Consider the following 17,832-nt stretch of genomic DNA (forward strand, 5'->3'; position numbering starts at 1 on the left):
GAGTGCTATGCTAGCCTTGAGCAAAAAGAAGCCAGGGACAGTGCTCAGGCCCTGAGTCCAAGCCCCAGGACTGGCCAAAAAAAAAAAAAAAAAAAAAAAAAAAGATTGAATAAATAAAAACCAAACCTTCAGCATTTAGAAAATAGACCTATTTATCAGATTGTGTGTGTGTGTGTGTGTGTGTGCTGGTACTGGAGATTAAAGTCAGAGTCTCATGTTGTGCTTAAGGCTGGCACTCTACCCCTTGAGCCATACTTCTTCCATTTTGGGCTTTTTGCTGGTTAACTGTAGACTAATATAAGATTTCCTGGACTAGCTTTGAAGTCCTCAGATGTCAGTCTCCCAAATAACTAGGAATGCAGGTATGAGTCATAATTCATAATACATGTGGTGAATTCTAGAGTGGTAGAATGATTGTCATATAACCTACTATAATTTCCTATTACATTTCTAAGATTTACAAGGAAACAGAATACTATAGATTAAATTCAGTGAGGACACAGGTTTAAGGTAAGCCAAGAAATTTTTGCAGTGATGAGCAGTGACCCTAAGTTTGTTGTCCTCATCTAAAGATGAGGTAACTTGAAATAAAAGACAAAGCTTTAATTTCATAAATGTAGTTTTAAAAATTTCACTTAAGGAGTAGTGGCAGCCTAGCAAACTCAAGGCTTAATTCAAATCCTAGTACCCCCAAACAACAACCTAGAAAAATGTGTTAAGGGTTCTGGTGTTCTCCAAAAACTCCAATTCCTCTACCTATTGTTGGGATTTAAACAGGACCTCATATTCTCTGGACCAGATTATTTTACTGCCATTCCATCTAAGCATCATCTAACATGATTTGCATCACTAAGTTGCCACTTTTATTTGTGTATGTGTGCGCGCGTGTTCTCAAGCTGGAACTCAGGGCTTGGGTGCTGTCCTGAAGCTTTTTTGCTCAAGACTAGCAACCTACAACTCTTCTTCCAACCTTTTTGATGTTTAATTGAAGATGAGTCTTAAATACTTTTCTGCCCTGGCTGGCTTCAAACAGCAATCTGCAGATCTCAGCCTGCTATCTAGGATTACAAGTGTGAGTCAATGGTACCTGGCTTTTTTTTGGTTGTCAGTTGTGGTTCTGGTTTTCTGGTGGACTCTCATGGATTTTCCTGCATGGGCAGGCTTTGAACTGGGATCCTCAGATCTCAGCAGCTAGGATTACAGGGGTGAACCACCAGTTCCTGGCTCTACTTCTACTATTGCACATGAGAAAATGGTGCTTTTTGCCACATCACATCCCTTTATCTATTAACATTAGAGAAAAAAAAAAAACCCACTATGGATTGAAAGGATCGTACTAGCATTCACTTCACTCGTAACTCCTATGAAGTAGTGCTATTATCATCCTCATTTAACAGCCAAGGAAAGCTAGGCACCAGTGGCTCACACATGCAATAACAACTATGCAGGAGGTTAAGATCTGAGGATCAAGGTTTGAAGCTAGTCCAGGGAGGAAAATCTGTGAGACCTTTTATCTCCAAGTAGCCAGTAAAAAGTTGAAAGTAGAGTTGCAGCTTAGTGGTAGAGTGTCAGCCTTGAGTGGAAAAACTGAGCGCAGGCCCTAGTACTGGCACTAAACACCACCACCACCTTAAAACAACACCCCCCTCCTGTTCTCCCCCCCCCCCCCCGCCAACAACAACCACCAAAACCAAAAGCCAGAAATTCAAAGCTCCATATTCTAAAAGAATCCACCAGAGAACTTTATCCTTCTTCCTCATTCTACCCTAAAGGGCTACTCAACACTACCCAAAGGTATTTGGTTCATAAGTAATGCTTGATTTACAAAATTATTTCTCAAGGAACAATTCAAAAAGTGATTAGGTGGATATTCAAGTAATACTAGGAAAAACTCCCTGACATCTATCACTTATTATCCCTGTAATTAAATAATGAAGTTGGTTTACTCACTGAATTATAAAACCACACTGTGTAAAATAACACCTGTTACATTTAAAAAGAAGGTAAACCCATATTTATTTACTAGCACTGTTAAAACATTACACAAAACACATTCAAGTGGCAAGTAATTATAATGCAAGCCCTTGCATGGCAATCCAAATTTATTGAACTACTGATGCTAAGTTATACAAAATTGCACCACTTTAATTAAGGCTTTTAGTTTACATTTGGCCACCTCAAAGTAGTTGTAACATTAGGTTGGTCAATTTAAATACTGTGGCTCCCTGTTGGATAGACACACAATCTTTACACCCAAACGTTAATGCATACAAAGCAACAAGGCATTGTTAAATAAAACAGCAATAGTTACTGCAAATTAGGCCTTGTGACCAATTACACATGATTAAAATTACTTCCCACATTCACATCCACAGTACTCGTCCACCATTTAACATCTCAACCAAAACGTTACACATGGGAAACAATCACTAACAGGCAAAAATACTAAACCTGTATATTTGGTATTGCAAATACACTTATGCATGAGCAAGCAAGGGGTTCACAGTGAGAATCTACAGCTGCAGAAGCCTGAAAATGATTTACAAAAATTGTTAAATCATTAAAAAATTGTTTGAAAATATACACTTCTTGTTGTAGACCCCCACTGTACACACAACTATAAACATTGTTCCTTATGTAAACAAAAAAGAAAAACACATCATAAGATTTGAAAGGTCTGGACATTTCCTTCCCAACAGATATTAAAGGCAACGTCTTTAATCTAAGACATTATACTGAAAGGACTATTGTATTTTAAAGACAAGATCACTGTCTCCACAGGTTTTTGAAAAATTAAAAAAACTATATAGCTGTGTTAATCAAAGCGCTTATTTTGTACAATACAATGATAATGACCTTCAATTTTTTAAAAAAAATTACAATAAGCTACAAGTATCAAAGAAGCGAAGTTATCTGGAGTAGTCTATATAGGAGCTCTTTGGACTTTCTTTTATTATGCTAAAATAGTGGTGCTTTTATGATTTACATTATTGTACTCTCCAATACAAAGAATGGGGATGTGTTAAAGTATACAGTACACCATTTTCATACATGTACAACATTGGTGGATGAAGAATGTCTCTTAGCAGTAATACTGGATGTAGCCTCTGGTTTTACCAGCTGCATACTGTAGGACTATTATATAAGTAAAAATCTCTCTTGTGATACTGGAAAGTGATTAGAATGTGCAAACTGATATAGTAGCTTTCATCCGCCTCTTAAAGGTACCACCACAGGAAAGTCCATTTAAGATGTTGGTAGGTTTAACAAAGTTGGAATGCTGGCACTGTTGAATTGGGCAACAGTTCTTCAGACCTGTAAAATGGAAAAAAAAGTAATTAAAGATCCAAAGGAAACAACAACAGAGTAGTTTTAAAAGTGTCAGAGATCAATCAATATATTACATGCTCCTGTTCTAGTCATTACATTAATGACAATATACCACAATTCATAACAAAGACATTTTTATCTTATTCCAAAATGATGAAATCTACTTGGCTACCCTTTTGAGCAGCCAAATGAAAATTTTAGATACCAAAAGAAAATGTCTGCATTGCCTGCCAGAATAAAAGGAAAAAGAAGTTACATTAAAATGCTAAATCAACCTGATTAAGTGTTAGGATTAGGGCTTGGAATGTGGTTTAGTAGTAGAGTGCTTGCCTAGTATACATGAAGCCCTGGGTTTGATATTCCTCAGTAATATATAAACAGAAAAAGCCAGAAGTGGTGCCGTGGCTCAAATGGTAGAATGCTAGCCTTGAGCAGAAAGAAGCCAGTACCCAGGCACTGAGTTCAAGCCACGGGACTGAACCCATTCCCCCCACCAAAAGAGTAAGAGTTAGGATTAAAAGACAGTAATACTAACAAAATGAATGGTCTTGCAAGGTGTTTATAATCATAGATGTGTAGATCAGAAAATTAAGACCATGGCTTCCAATAAGAATTGCTCAAGAGTCAAGTAAATCGGGTAGACGAGATGGGAATTTATTTCATGACATTATACTGCTTTATAGTCGACATTTTATTGGCAAAGAGCATTAATACTTGAGTGTATATTATGTGCTAGGCACTGACATAATTAACTATTAATTTTATTTAATCTCTGTAAAACTTTCGTATACTGTTTTTTTTTTTTTTCTTATCTTGGGCTGTACTGGTCCTTCTCCCTGTTTGGGGAACCCTTCATCTTCAACAAGGCTAACTTTTACTTCTTAGATGATCTCAGGTGAGTGCCTCCTTTCTGACTTTCCCTGAATTCTTTTTTTGTTGTTGGTTGTGGGACTTGAACTGAGGGCCTGGGTTTGGTCCCTGAGATATTTTTTTCAAGGCTAGTGCTCTAACACTTTCAGCTACAGCTCTATTGCAGTTTTTGAGTGGCTAATTGGAGCTAAGAGTCTCATGGGAACTTTTCTGCCCGGGATGACTTTGAACTGCATCCTCTTGAGTAGCTAGGATTATAGGCGTGAGCCATCTGTGCCCAGATAATTCTTAATCTAGACATGAAAGGTCTAGTGCCCAGTCATATATTCCTACAGTATTCATATTGACATAGTAGTTAAACCTAGACTCAAGCTAGCCTATTCAGATTCTGGCTCTGCTAGTTACTGATTGAAAGGCTTGAATAAGTAACAACACTCTTCTTTTGACTTTCTTTCCTCCCATCATTTATCATGTGAGAATAATAACTCTTGCCTCAAAGAGTTGTCAAACTTCAAATAAATATACAGTATTAAAGAGTGTTGCGACACATGGTAATGTTGTTTTTCATTATTCCTACTATGCTGGGTTTACTTTCTTATTTCATTAGTCATATTCTACTTTTTTCTTTTTTTTTTTTGAGAGAGGGTCTTGTTTTCCAGCCTAGGCCAGCCTGGAACTCAAGATCCTTCTGTCTCTGCCAGAGTAGATGCACATGTCCCAACAGGCATTCATACATAATCAATGAACTTACTGTGTCAGTAACAGGCTTGAACTCAAGCTATTACTTCGCTGTTTTTGCTTATGGCTCTTTACAACTTACGCTGTACCTTCACTCCAGCTTTTTTGTGGATTAATTACAATAAGAGTCTCTTGAATTTTTCTGCCCAGGCTGGCTCTGAACCAGACTGGCTTTGAACCTTGATCTTCAGATCTCAGTGTCTGGAGTAGCCAGCCTAACAGGTGTTAGTCACCAGCACCCAGTGAAATAGTATTCTGACAGGATATTGCAACAAATCATATGTTAAAAAGTAACAGTTACTTTCTTTAGAATTAACAAAAAAAATTTTTTCCCTCATACCACAGTGCTCTTTTGTTTGTTTTGTTTTTGTTGCCAGTCCTGGGGCGTGGACTCAGGGCCTGAACACTGTCCCTGGCTTCTTTTTGCTCAAGGCTAGCACTCTACCTCTTGAGACACAGCGCCATTTATGGCTTTTTTCTATATATGTGGTGCTGAGGAATCGAACCTAGGGCTTCATGTATACAAGGTGAGCGTACTTTATCACTAGGCCATATTCCCAGCCCCACAGTGCTCTTACCTAAAATTGAGTGGTTAAAGTTAGAAGCAAGATAAAATAACATACCTGGCTCAGAGCTACAACGCATTTAGTATATTAAAGCAGCTGACAGGACGACTTTTTGCGAGCCTTCCCAGGTACTGGAGTTTTTCTGTTAATTTGCCGCACTAAGTCATAAAAAATCTGCAAACATATTATTACTTTTTTAATTCATAGGAAGGAAGAGGAAAAGAAACAACAAAATGAAAAGTGACATGAAAAATGGAAGTTTCCATGGATATAAACACCCAGAAAGCAAATATGTTAGAGAATAAAATCAATTCTTGTAGTGCCAAGTTCTTTTTTAATTTATTTTTCAGGAGGCTTAAAGTTGTTCTCTTTACATAAGTACTTAGTTGAAGGACCTGCAGTGATCTTATTTGGCAATTAGAACATTATACAAAGAAATAACATTCCTTACACGTTTTCAAATCTTCTCACAAACCTTTGTTATACAACATTATTTTAAACCTCAATAATCATACAAATCTTATTACAACATTCTTCATATATTCAATGAGTTTGTCTTCCCAATGCTGACTTTCAATTAATCTTGCCTTTTTATAAATTTATAATTACCAGTATTTAATAAGGAAACAAACTGTTTTACTTACACTCATACATACATACATTTAACAAGACTTTCTTACTTTTAAGACCAATATATGGCTGAGTAGATATAGTTGTGGAATTTTATACACACAATTCCCCATTAACATTTCTTTTGCTGATTGTGGGGTTTGAACTCGGGGCCTGGGCACTGTCCCTGAGCTTTTTCACTCAAGGCTAGCCTGCTACCACTTTAAGCCACAGCGCCACTTCCAGTTTTTTTGGTGGTTATTTGGAGATAAAGAGAGTCACAGGAACTTTTCTGCCTAGGCTGGCTTTGAACTCTCTGATCCTCAGATCTTAGCCTCTTGGTTAGTTAGGATTAAGGAATGAGCCACCAGCACCTGGCTCCCCATTAATTTTATTTATTTTTTCCCCATTAATTTTAAATGCTTTATTCCAAATACAAGGCTATTGCTAAGTATATCTAATCATACCTCATTAACATTTATTTTTGACTTTGCAGAAGATTCTAGGAATGCACAGTTGTTCCATTGTCTTGCTAGATTTTGACCTTGTTCCTTTCCTACAACTCTTTCGTCTTCCAAGTCACACTTATTACCAACCAGAATCATTGGAACCTAAAAATACATTTGTGAAGGTAAAATAAATATGTAATGACATTACACAAACTCAAATAATAAGAATTTGAAGTTTAAGTATTACTTCCTCTCCTATAATGTTAAAGCACTAAATTAGTCATATGTTATAACGTTCTCCATTACAATATGACAACTGGACTAATGTTAATTTGTAAGACTTAAGTACTACTCTGTAAATTATCTCCATTACCTTATATTCTAAAGGTGATGCCAAATGGTAATTTCAAAGGGAAGTAGAGAGAAAGGTTGAAAATTATACACGTAAGTGGAAAAAAAAACCCAATATACTTCAATATTTAAAAATGCTTCAGGTCTGCATGAACTTCAAGGGTTTTGGTTGGTTACTGATATAGTGCATTTATTAATTGTACAATACAAAAAGGAGAAATCTAGAACGCCTCTAGAGTAGAAACCCTAATTTCTTGTATAGTCTTGTACTAGCTAGAATGTCTTACTTGCTACATGAAAATCAAGTGTATTTACTAAAAACAGCAAGTATTTGGTTATGTCTTGTGAACTTATTGACATGGCCAGCCTCAAACCAAGTCCTCCCAATCTCTACCTTCCAAGTAGCCAGGAGTACAGGTGTAAGCTTTTGAGCATGGCTGTGCTAGTGGTTCTGTGGCACCCAAAGCAGCAGCTTCAATACTAGCTGGAAACATAAGGTAAAAAATTTTGAGCTCTGCTAAAAGTCAGGAACTCTGGGAGGTGGGCCCAGCAATCTATGTTTTAGTAAGTTTTATTGTTGATTCTGATGCAGAATCCACTTTCAGAATCATAGTCACAGATAACGAGATACGGTTCTGAAGTTTGTTATAGAGTTAAATTGCAGTACGGTACACTCTGGCTCCCTAAGTTAACAGCAGAATTGAATGTAGCTGTCTCCTTTTAAAGTATTGTATTTCTTCTCTGTCATTGTTGCTGTATGTATATTTCTTATTTTAAAATGTTACAAATCTACCAGAATGTAGCCAGAACATTATTCACTCTATTAGTAACATCTGCATCCCACTGCTCTTCCTTCCTTCCCCACAAAATGCATGGTTTAAAAATAAGCAGGGTATAACATTTACTTTTCTTAGGACAGGAAAAGGAGGGAATTCCTCACTTTCCATATGACATATATTTGAAAACATGTCTAACTATAAAAGGTATATTTTTGATTTTCATAATAACGGGTTTGAAATAAACATTTATTGGAAAGCCAGCTTACATCATCAGTGTCTTTAACTCGAAGAATCTGCTCTCTTAGATCTTGTAAATCATTAAATGTGGACTGTGCTGTGATGGAATAAACTAAAGCAAAGCCTTGTCCATTTTTCATGTACAAATCCCTCATTGCTGTAAATTGTTCCTACAAAACAAAGATTAAAAACAATGTTTTGACAGCTGATTGGACAATAATTACATCTCAATAAATAAAATTGTAATATTGTAGCATTTTGCAACATTAAAAAAAACTATAGATCAGGGTAAGAATACTATTTGAAGACCTATTTCAAGAAATAGGTTTTGTTTAGAAATAATGTACCAAAGAACTGTATACAATAAATATTCTCAAGCAGAACAGGACTGTCCTGTTTCCAAAAGCTACTTAGTAATATCCTTTAATACAAAATGTTTAGCACCCTAACCGTACCCCTAAATTGCAATAGCTTGTAATGCTCTTGTTCTGTCAGGTCCATTCTGCCAGGCTTATTTTACCATTGTCCCGCACTGTAACTTCATTAGATTATGAGCATCTGAATGCTAGAACACATCTCTGGCCCATATCAAACACTTAAACATTACTAAAGAATCTTCTCTTTACTTCTGCACATCCATAAAGCTAGTCAGTTGCTATGGTTTAGATATGGTTTGAGTGTCCTCTAGGGCTTCACTATATCAAGAGTAGTAAGAAGGTAGAAACTTATCCGCACATTGAGAGGTGGGGCCTTTGGCAAGTAACCACTATTAGTCATTAGGGCAGAGCCTCTCTGATCAAATCCCAGTGGCATTATACAGCAGAGGGACAGACACTGACATGCACGTACTCTGTCTTGCCATGCAGTTGGTTGTCTAAGGACTATGGGAGGAAGAAGGCTACCACTGGATTTGACTAATAGAGTTTGCATCTCCAGAACTGAGAATCAAAGTAAAGCTCTTTATAAAGTTGGCCTGCCTAAGGTATTTTATTTCAGTAATAGAAGAGCTGACTTATTAATACTTTGGAGAAGGAAAGATATCAATTAAAACACTTTACACAGCTGAGAAACAAACATATGCCCCAGTACTTTTTACATTATTTGAAATTCAGTAATAGACTGAAAATTATTAGTGAGAAAACATGGGAAATTTTACTGGATTAAAAAATTTCTTCTTTATATGTGAAAATGGAACTAGGTGATGAGATAGATGGGAGAGAATGATGAAAAGGACAATACTGATCAAGATGCGCACTGTAAGCATAAATTGGTATTTTGAAATAAAATCCATTGTACAACTCTATAAAAATAATAAAAATCAATTTAAGAGATTCTTCAATGTGATTAGCTGCAATTACAAAGTGCAATATAAAAAAGAATTCAAGAGAGTAATAAAAACAGCTTTAAGAAATAAAGTAGTACTTAAGCTTAACTAGTATTTGCCTAAAGAATAATTGCATTAATAAGTAAATACTGTAAAAATCCTTGTGAAATTTCTTTTACATACCGTTCCTGCAGTATCCAAAATTTCAAGCATACACTGCTGTGCATCTACTTCAACTTGCTGAGAAAAAAAGTTAAAAAAAAATTTATGTATACAGAAGTATCTTAGATAGATACAAAAGTGTACATTGAGACACACACCAACTTTAAAGTAGGATCAGGTACAAAATAGGAGAAAAAAGTAACTAAGCCATAAGGTTTGAAGACCTCGAGTCTAGTAAATGCAAAACAATGTTCAGTCAAGATTCAGCTCCATTATGAATAACTCAGCACTAATTATAGAGAAGAAATGGTCCTAACACAGCTCAAAATCAACAGTAAATTCAATAAAGTAGTAGTGATTTTGACTATCAACTAATGCTTTATTACTTCAAATATGCCTTCATTCCTCTAAGATAACTATATTCTCTCACCATATCAGAATAAGTTTAACTGGTGGCAAAGAAAGTGGCATAATTACAAAACAGATTATGTATCCTGGTCGCATCTATTCACATAGTATTTCCTAGGAAAGCAAGGTTAAAGCAGGGGTGCAGGAAGGAGTTTCCAACTTTCTGGACACAAAGGGAAGAATCAAAACAATATCTACTCAACAGTGGGAACTGGGCTGGCTACTACATAAAGATAGGTGCCAACTCTACACCACTAAATAAAAAATGTCTGCATGCTATTTCAATCATATGCTGTGAAAGTGGACAAAATTGACATTTACTCAAGGAGGTAAAAACCGGGAAGGTTAGAGAGACTTCTTTACACCTATCTCAAGGAAAAAAGCCAGGGAGCTTGTAAGCAATCAGTCTTTCTAGGAGGTGAAGTGGATGGCCTGGCCCTGTAATTTGTACATCACCTTCTAATCCAGGAGTGAAGGGGATCAGGATAAACGTTAAGTTTATCTGTAAGTATGTGTGTATGAGTCTTTATGATTCTCTTAAAACTGGTAAAAATGTAATGTGAGGATGTAATCAACTATGAACTTTTCCTCCTAATTTAACTACCTTTTCATTCTATTTTATATGCAACATTCAATGATTATGAAAGTAAAAACATGTATTACATTTATATTAAAATTAAAATGCTTGTTAACATAATATATACCTTTCTATAAGAATCTTCTATTGTAGGATCATATTTTTCAACAAAAATTCCTTGAACAAACTGTACAGTCTGAAAAAAAAGTGAACATACCATTATCCTTCTACAGAAAAGAACAAATCTAAAGCTATGAACTTCAGTCTACATTTGACCCTCATATGTCTATGGGTTCCACACCCTCAGATTCAACAAACCAAGGCTGAAAAATACTGGGGGAAGGTGAAGAAGCAGTTTAACAAATCAGAATGCATTTGTACTTATTATGATGTAGACTTTCTTGTCATTATTAACTAAATAATCACAAAACATTTATATTGTATTAGGCATTATAATTTTATGTAATATACATACAAACATAGTCAGCAAATCAATTATCCTAGATCAAATGAAAATAGGACTCAGACAATATTATATACTTTCTAAAAACACAATTTATTCCCATCTGTCTCTTTCTTTTTTTTTTTTTGGCCAGTCTTGGGGCTTGGACTCAGGGCCTGAGCACTGTCCCTAGCTTCTTTTTGCTCAAGGCTAGCACTCTGCCACTTGAGCCACAGCACCACTTCTGGCCATTTTCTGTATATGTGGTGCCAGGGAATTGAACCCAGGGGCTTCATGTATATGAGGCAAGCACTCTTGCCACTAGGCCATATTCCCAGCCCTCCCGTCTGTCTCTTAAAGACACACATTTATATCTTCTCATTGTGTCCAAACTGTACCTGCCATACTTCAATATTATCCACTCCTATCTAGAAGTTTGCAATTATAAAAAATTATACTGCTTCTGAAGTTAATAATGGGATTTCACCTTAACAAATAAAGTCAAATAATCAGAACTTAAAATTCAACAGAAAGAGTATCTCTGAATGTAAAGCTTTGGTTTACTGAGACTGACTTACCAGAGCAGATTTTCCAACACCTCCTGAGCCAAGAACAACCAGCTTATACTCACGCATGATGCAAAATTGTCAAAACCTAGTACCTTGTTAGAGAAAAAAAAAACAGCCCATCAGTAAAGCCTCAGTATTTAAGTGCTTCTATTGATAACATAAAAATGTATTCTACTAATTTACAAGATGATATGTCTATTCTTCAAAACCAGAATAGAAAACCCGAATATCCTATAAACTGTCTGGAACCACAAACCACAAGTAGCAAAGTACAGAGATAAAGCCAATGAACAAATAAACAAAAATCCCTATCACTACTGACCTAGTGCTCTAGAAAGATAAAGGGGATAGGATGGGACTGCAAGCACATCATTATGGTGGAACATGTCTGTAATCCTAGGACTCAGAAGGATCACAAGTTCAAGGAGAGACAAGGATATAATAGCGACATCCTGTCTCAACAACAAAACTTTTTAATAAAGACCAGAGGAAGATATTCTTAGGAGAGGATCACAAAGGTTCAATAGCTCTGTATATAATCATGAAATGAAGTTTATGGAAATGAACTTCAAGAAATGGAAACAAATTTTTTTGGTATTTTGTTTTTTCATTGGTCACTGTTTTGATTTCTGTATGTAACTATCTGCTTTGGGGAAGGTAATGGAAGCACAGACTGAGTGGAACAAAGGGTGAACAAATATAGCTGTGATACTCACTAGACACTATGTTGAAAATGGACTATAGGGGCTGGGAATGTGGCTTAGTGGTAGAGTGCTTGTCTAGCATGAATGAAGCTTTAGGTTCGATGCCTCAGTACCACATAAACAGAAAAAGCCAGAAGTGGCGCTGTGGCCCAAGTGGTAGAGTATTACTAGTCTTGAGCGAAAGAACTAAGACAGTGCCCAGGCTCTGAGTTCAAGCCCCAGGACTGGCAAAAAGGAAAAAAAGAAAGAAAATGAACTATAGAACTTGGGGGGGAGGGGATCAGGGAAGAAAAAAACTGGGATAAAACAAGAGAAGAGGGGCTGGGAATATGGCCTAGTGGTATAGTTCTTGCCTAGCATGCATGAAGCCCTGAGTTTGAGCCTTGAGCAAAAACAGAAGCAAGGGACAGTGCTCAGGCCTTGAATCCAAGCTCCAAGACTGGCAAAAACAAAAAACAAACAAACAAAAAACAACAAAAAAACCCAAACAACAACAACAAGGGTAGAGGTGACACGGTTCAAGAAGAAGTGTACTCATTACCTGACTTAGGTAACTGCAATCTCTCTATACACCATTTTTACAATAAAAATAAATTAAAAAACCCCAAACATCACATCTTTTCATTTTTGTACTGCTTATGGTTGCTGTCATGCTATGACAGCAGAATTAGTAGCTAGAATAGAAACAATCAGGTGTGCAAAGTCTAAAATAACTATCACTGGTTAATCACTGGGATAGAATGACTGTGTGTATATATATGTACACGAGACACCCAAAAATAGTCTAAAGAGGTAAAAATGAAAAAATTAGTTTCCAGATTCAAAAAATATAATGAAAAAGTGGCTATTACTCTTATCAATTTATACTTATTTTGTTAAGTCCATTAGCCACTGTGAGATTGTTAAAATATATAGCTGAGTACTCAGGAAGCTGAAATCCAAAGGATAGTTCAAAGCCAGAATGAGTAAAAGTAAAAATGCCATCTACAAAATAACTGGTTTGGAGATGTTTAAGTGATAGAGACCCAGCCTACCAAACTTGAGATCCTGAGTTAAAACAACAGTACTACCAACCTCTGAAATGAGTAACCCCCCAAAGCCTCATTAAAAACACATTTTTATCACCCACAAAATTCCAAAGTGCCTTTTCCTAAATAATTATTCCAAGGCATTTTATTTTTCATTTTCCTTTTTTTGTTGGTTGTGAGGCTTGAACTCTGGGCCTTGGCACTGTCCCTGAGCAGTTCAGTTCAAGGCTAGCAGTGCTCTACTACTTGAGCCACAGCACCACTTCTGGTTTTCTGATGGTTAATTAGAGATAAGAGTTTCATGAGCTTTCCTGACTGGGTTGGCTCTGAACCATGACCCTCAGATCTCAGGCCTCTGATTACATGAGTGAGCCACCTACTCCCGGTTAGCATTTTTTTCTTTCTTTCTTTCTATTTTTTTTTTTTTTTTGCCAGTCCTGGGCCTTGGACTCAGGGCCTGAGCACTGTCCCTGGCTTCCTTTTGCTCAAGGCTAGCACTCTGCCACTTGAGCCACAGCACCACTTCTGGCCATTTTCTGTATATGTGGTGCTGGGGAATAGAACCCAGGGCCTCATGTATACAAGGCAAGCTCTCTTGCCACTAGGCCATATCCCCAGCCCCAGCATTTTTTTCTTAACTACAATAACCCCTTTCTTGTTAGAGGAGTTTTCACTGAAAGCCACAACCTCCTTTAAAAACTCCCTTTAAGAGATTATTTTTTTAAAATAACCTCTCAGCGTAATCTTAATTCTTGGACTTACATGGCTAATGACAAAATTTTTTAGTGAACACTGGACTTACAGCCAACTTTTCAAATATCATAATTAACTTTAAGAGGTGCTGTAACTATGGAAAGGTTATGAGACAAAAATACCCTTCAAAATCAGTTTCTTCAACGGCTCTTCTAGCATCTCAAAAAAAAAATTAGGATATTCTTCCTTGCTTTAACCTTTGGAAAATCTCCTTGAATTATTCTATTTACATTTTCCATTAACTCTTCTGCTTCTCCTTCCCTTTACAAGTGAAATGCACTACCTTTCTTGAGAGTTTCTTTGGAAAGGAACAATCTTATTACACAGGGGTCTCTGAATTGTTAAGAGCAGAAGGCAGATGTACAGAAACTAAATTCAAATGATTGACTTACAATGATTTAAGGATTTTCATAAATCTCAGGAAACAGTAGATTAATCTAGTTTATTTTAAAAACTGAAGTTTAGGAAATAAGAACTTATTTAAGAAATAAATTATCTGAAAGTCTTTCCTTGGGGTGGACTGGTTGGTTCTTTCTTTCTTTTTGTCCAAGACCAGGACCCAATCTTGGTATTTAAGGTTTGCTTTCACTCACTGACTGGCACACTATGATCTGAGCCATCCCTCCAAACACCACAAAGGTAGAGCTGTAACTGGAATAAAAATAACCCAATAGGAAACAAAATAAATTTACTTTAGGAACCTTTCAAAAAATATTCTGACATAAATCCAATGGCTTAGGCAAAAGCAAACATCTCCCTCCCTTTTCTGTAAATAAGATCAGACTTGAAACAGAAAATTAAAAAATGAAAAATTGGTAACTTAGAAAACTGACCATGACTGAGACTTTCAGAGAAACTTACAAAATAAATACTGCAGAAAAAACAAAACCAAGGGTCATTGTTTTCTAAGAAATGGAGGCCTATGCATGACACTTGTACAAACTGCCAAGAGAAGTAACAAGAATGCTTTATAAGAAATAGAAGTGCAGGGGCTGGGGATATGGCCTAGTGGCAAGAGTGCCTGCCTCGGATACACGAGGCCCTAGGTTCGATTCCCCAGCACCACATATGCAGAAAACGGCCAGAAGCGGCGCTGTGGCTCAAGTGGCAGAGTGCTAGCCTTGAGCCGGAAGAAGCCAGGGACAGTGCTCAGGCCCTGAGTCCAAGGCCCAGGACTGGCCAAAAAAAAAAAAAAAAAAAAAAAAAGAAATAGAAGTGCAAAGATTAAAAAAAAAATCTGTCGAATACTGCTCCAAGAGAAACACGAAGCAACCAACTCCTATCCATCCATGGAACTGACTACATGTAGGCACAGGGAATCTTTTTGGTGACTAAAGAGTCTAAAAGTAAACTGGCTGTAATTTATAACCACATAAATTTACTAAAATTCCAAAAACAAAACACATCATAATCATAATTTAATGTTGAAAACCTTAATCATAACTTTAATGCTGAAAATATTAAATATAAAAAGTAAACATTTGTGGAAATTGCTTTTGTGTTTCTTAAAACTGTGATTCCCTTATTTCTCAAGGAAGCAAGTGTCTAAATTGGTTGTGGGAACTACATTTTATTTTATTTTTTGCACAAGTACTGAAATTTGAACTCAGGTTCTCATGCTCTTGCTTTTTTGTTCATGGCTGGCACTCTACCACTTGAGTCATACCTCCAGACCAGCATTTTTGCTGGTTAGTTTCAATAAGAATCTTACAGACTTGTCTTGTCTGGATTGGCTTTGAAACTTGAACCTCCAAGTAACCAGTCATGCAGGTGTGAGCCACAGAGACCCAGCTTATTTCTAAAAATTTATTTATGTATTTATTTTTAAGACAGTATCTTGCTATACAGCCCATGCTGGCCCTCAATTAAAAATCCTCCTGCCTCCTGCTGGGTGTGGCTTTACAAACATGCACTTGAATTACATGCAAGTGCCTGGCTGAAATTGCATTTATGTATTTATTTATTTTTGGAGGTATTGGGGTTTGAATTCAGGCCTCAGACTTAATAGGAAGGTGCTATTTATCACTTGAAGTACACTCTTAGCCTTTTGTTATTTTTCAAATAAGGTTTCCCTTTTGTCTGGAGCTGGCCTTCGACAGTGATATTTCTACTTATGCTTCCTACTTGATTAGGATCACAGATATGCCCCCAATGCCTGGCTTACCTCTTTGGTGGGGGTTGATTGACCACATCCTCAGCAGTTGGGATTACAAATAAATGTGTACTACTACCATGTCTAACCTAGAATTACATTTTTAAATGGCATGACTGAGACTTTTTTTCCCCCATTTGTTCCATTTATTTAAGAGGAATGTTACTTGCTGCTAAGAATCAAATTCATCCATATTATGTTATCTGTCAGTAATCTGTTACTTTTCTTATTACTGATTAAAAATATACTTGCTTCAAAGATACTCCATATAGCATTTTCTTTATCCATTTACCAGCTGATCAGCATTTGAAGTTTTTAATCTGACAATATTAAAATCATGTTTATAAATGTGTTTTGATTTCATTAACCATACCAATAAGATACTCTACAACTATGGCACAGTAGGTAACTGTGGCTGACAATTGTATTTCAAAACTGCCAATACTCTGATGTTTCCAAAACACACACACACACACCCCTGAGGTGATATGCTTATAACCCCATCTAATCATTACATCCTGTACATATACTAAATGACACACTGTACCCTAAAAATAAGTCAAATAACATTTCACTTTTTTCCCACAGTTTTACCATGTGCCACAAGTTGATCTAAAACTCACAATCTTTCCACCTTAGCATCCCAAATGCACATACTATCATGACGTGCTAGGCATGTATCCCAGGACTTCCTCAATGCCAGGTAAGACCCTACTACCAAGTCCTAGCCCTAAAACATTTCAAATTGTAAAATATAGTAACTACACAATCTTTATTGCAATCATAAAAATGTGACATCTGAATTGCCACCTACCCCCCCCTCTTTTTGTGGTGCTGGGAGATTGAACTGTGCCTTACATATGCTGGGTAAGTGCTCTATCATTAATATCCCTGGCTCCCATAAATACATTTCCAATAAGGGACACTTACAAGTATAAACAAGGGCTGGGGATATGGCCTAGTGGCAAGAGTGCTTGCCTCGTATACATGAGGCCCTGGGTTCGATTCCTCAGCACCACATATACAGAAAATGGCCAGAAGTGGTGCTGTGGCTCAAGTGGCAGAGTGCTAGCCTTGAGCAAAAAGAAGCCAGGGACAGTGCTCAGGCCCTGAGTCCAAGCCCCAGGACTGGCCAAAAAAAAAAACAAACAAACAAAAAAACACAACAAGTATAAACAAGTCATTTAATCAGAATTTGCCTCAAAATATTTCTTTTCTTTTTTTTTTTGGCCAGTCCTGGGCCTTGGACTCAGGGCCTGAGCACTGTCCCTGGCTTCCTTTTGCTCAAGGCTAGCACTCTGCCACTTGAGCCACAGCGCCACTCCTGGCCGTTTTCTGTATAAGTGGTGCTGGGGAATCAAACCCAGGGCCTCATGTATACAAGGCAAGCTCTCTTGCCACTAGGCCATATCCCCAGCCCTGCCTCAAAATATTTCTATTTAATACTAATGAAAACCAATGCCAAGAAGACTTGTTTCCTTTTAACAAAATTTAAGAGCTCTGAAGTCAAGGTGTGAACTAAAATATATTTTCCAATACATATTTTATTATTTTTTCTTTAAAAAAATTTTTTTATTGTCATACTGATGTACAGAGAGGTTACAGTTTCATATGTTAGGCACTGGATACATTTCTTGTACTGTTTGTTACCTCCTCCCGCATTCCCCCGACCCCCTTATTTCTTTTTTCTATATGTACTGGGGACCAAACCTATGTCCTTGCATATACTAGGCAAGTGCTCTAACAGAGCTACATACACCTTCAACCCCTTTATTTTTTGAATT

At 36.8% G+C, this 17,832-nt stretch overlaps 1 protein-coding gene across 2 annotated transcripts in view; it reads right to left on the reverse strand.

The window, feature by feature from the left end:
• Positions 1–1,999: 1,999 nt before the first annotated feature.
• Positions 2,000–17,832, reverse strand: part of Rap1b (RAP1B, member of RAS oncogene family) — a 37,562-nt gene continuing 21,729 nt past the window's right edge. The window contains exons 2-8 of one of the 2 annotated variants that reach the window (XM_048359987.1): positions 11,421–11,503; positions 10,528–10,596; positions 9,437–9,493; positions 7,959–8,099; positions 6,581–6,724; positions 5,562–5,678; positions 2,000–3,315 (exon numbers count right to left, since the gene is read on the reverse strand). In XM_048359987.1, coding sequence (XP_048215944.1) covers positions 5,592–5,678; positions 6,581–6,724; positions 7,959–8,099; positions 9,437–9,493; positions 10,528–10,596; positions 11,421–11,477 — 555 coding nt within the window. In that variant the 5' untranslated portion in view covers positions 11,478–11,503 and the 3' untranslated portion in view covers positions 2,000–3,315; positions 5,562–5,591. Of the gene's footprint in view, positions 3,316–4,795; positions 5,293–5,517; positions 5,679–6,580; positions 6,725–7,958; positions 8,100–9,436; positions 9,494–10,527; positions 10,597–11,420; positions 11,504–17,832 lie in introns of those variants that run through there. The other variant, XR_007212950.1, reaches the window with a different exon arrangement.

This window comes from Perognathus longimembris, chromosome 1 (assembly GCF_023159225.1).
Source record: "Perognathus longimembris pacificus isolate PPM17 chromosome 1, ASM2315922v1, whole genome shotgun sequence".
Lineage (NCBI taxonomy): Eukaryota > Metazoa > Chordata > Mammalia > Rodentia > Heteromyidae > Perognathus > Perognathus longimembris.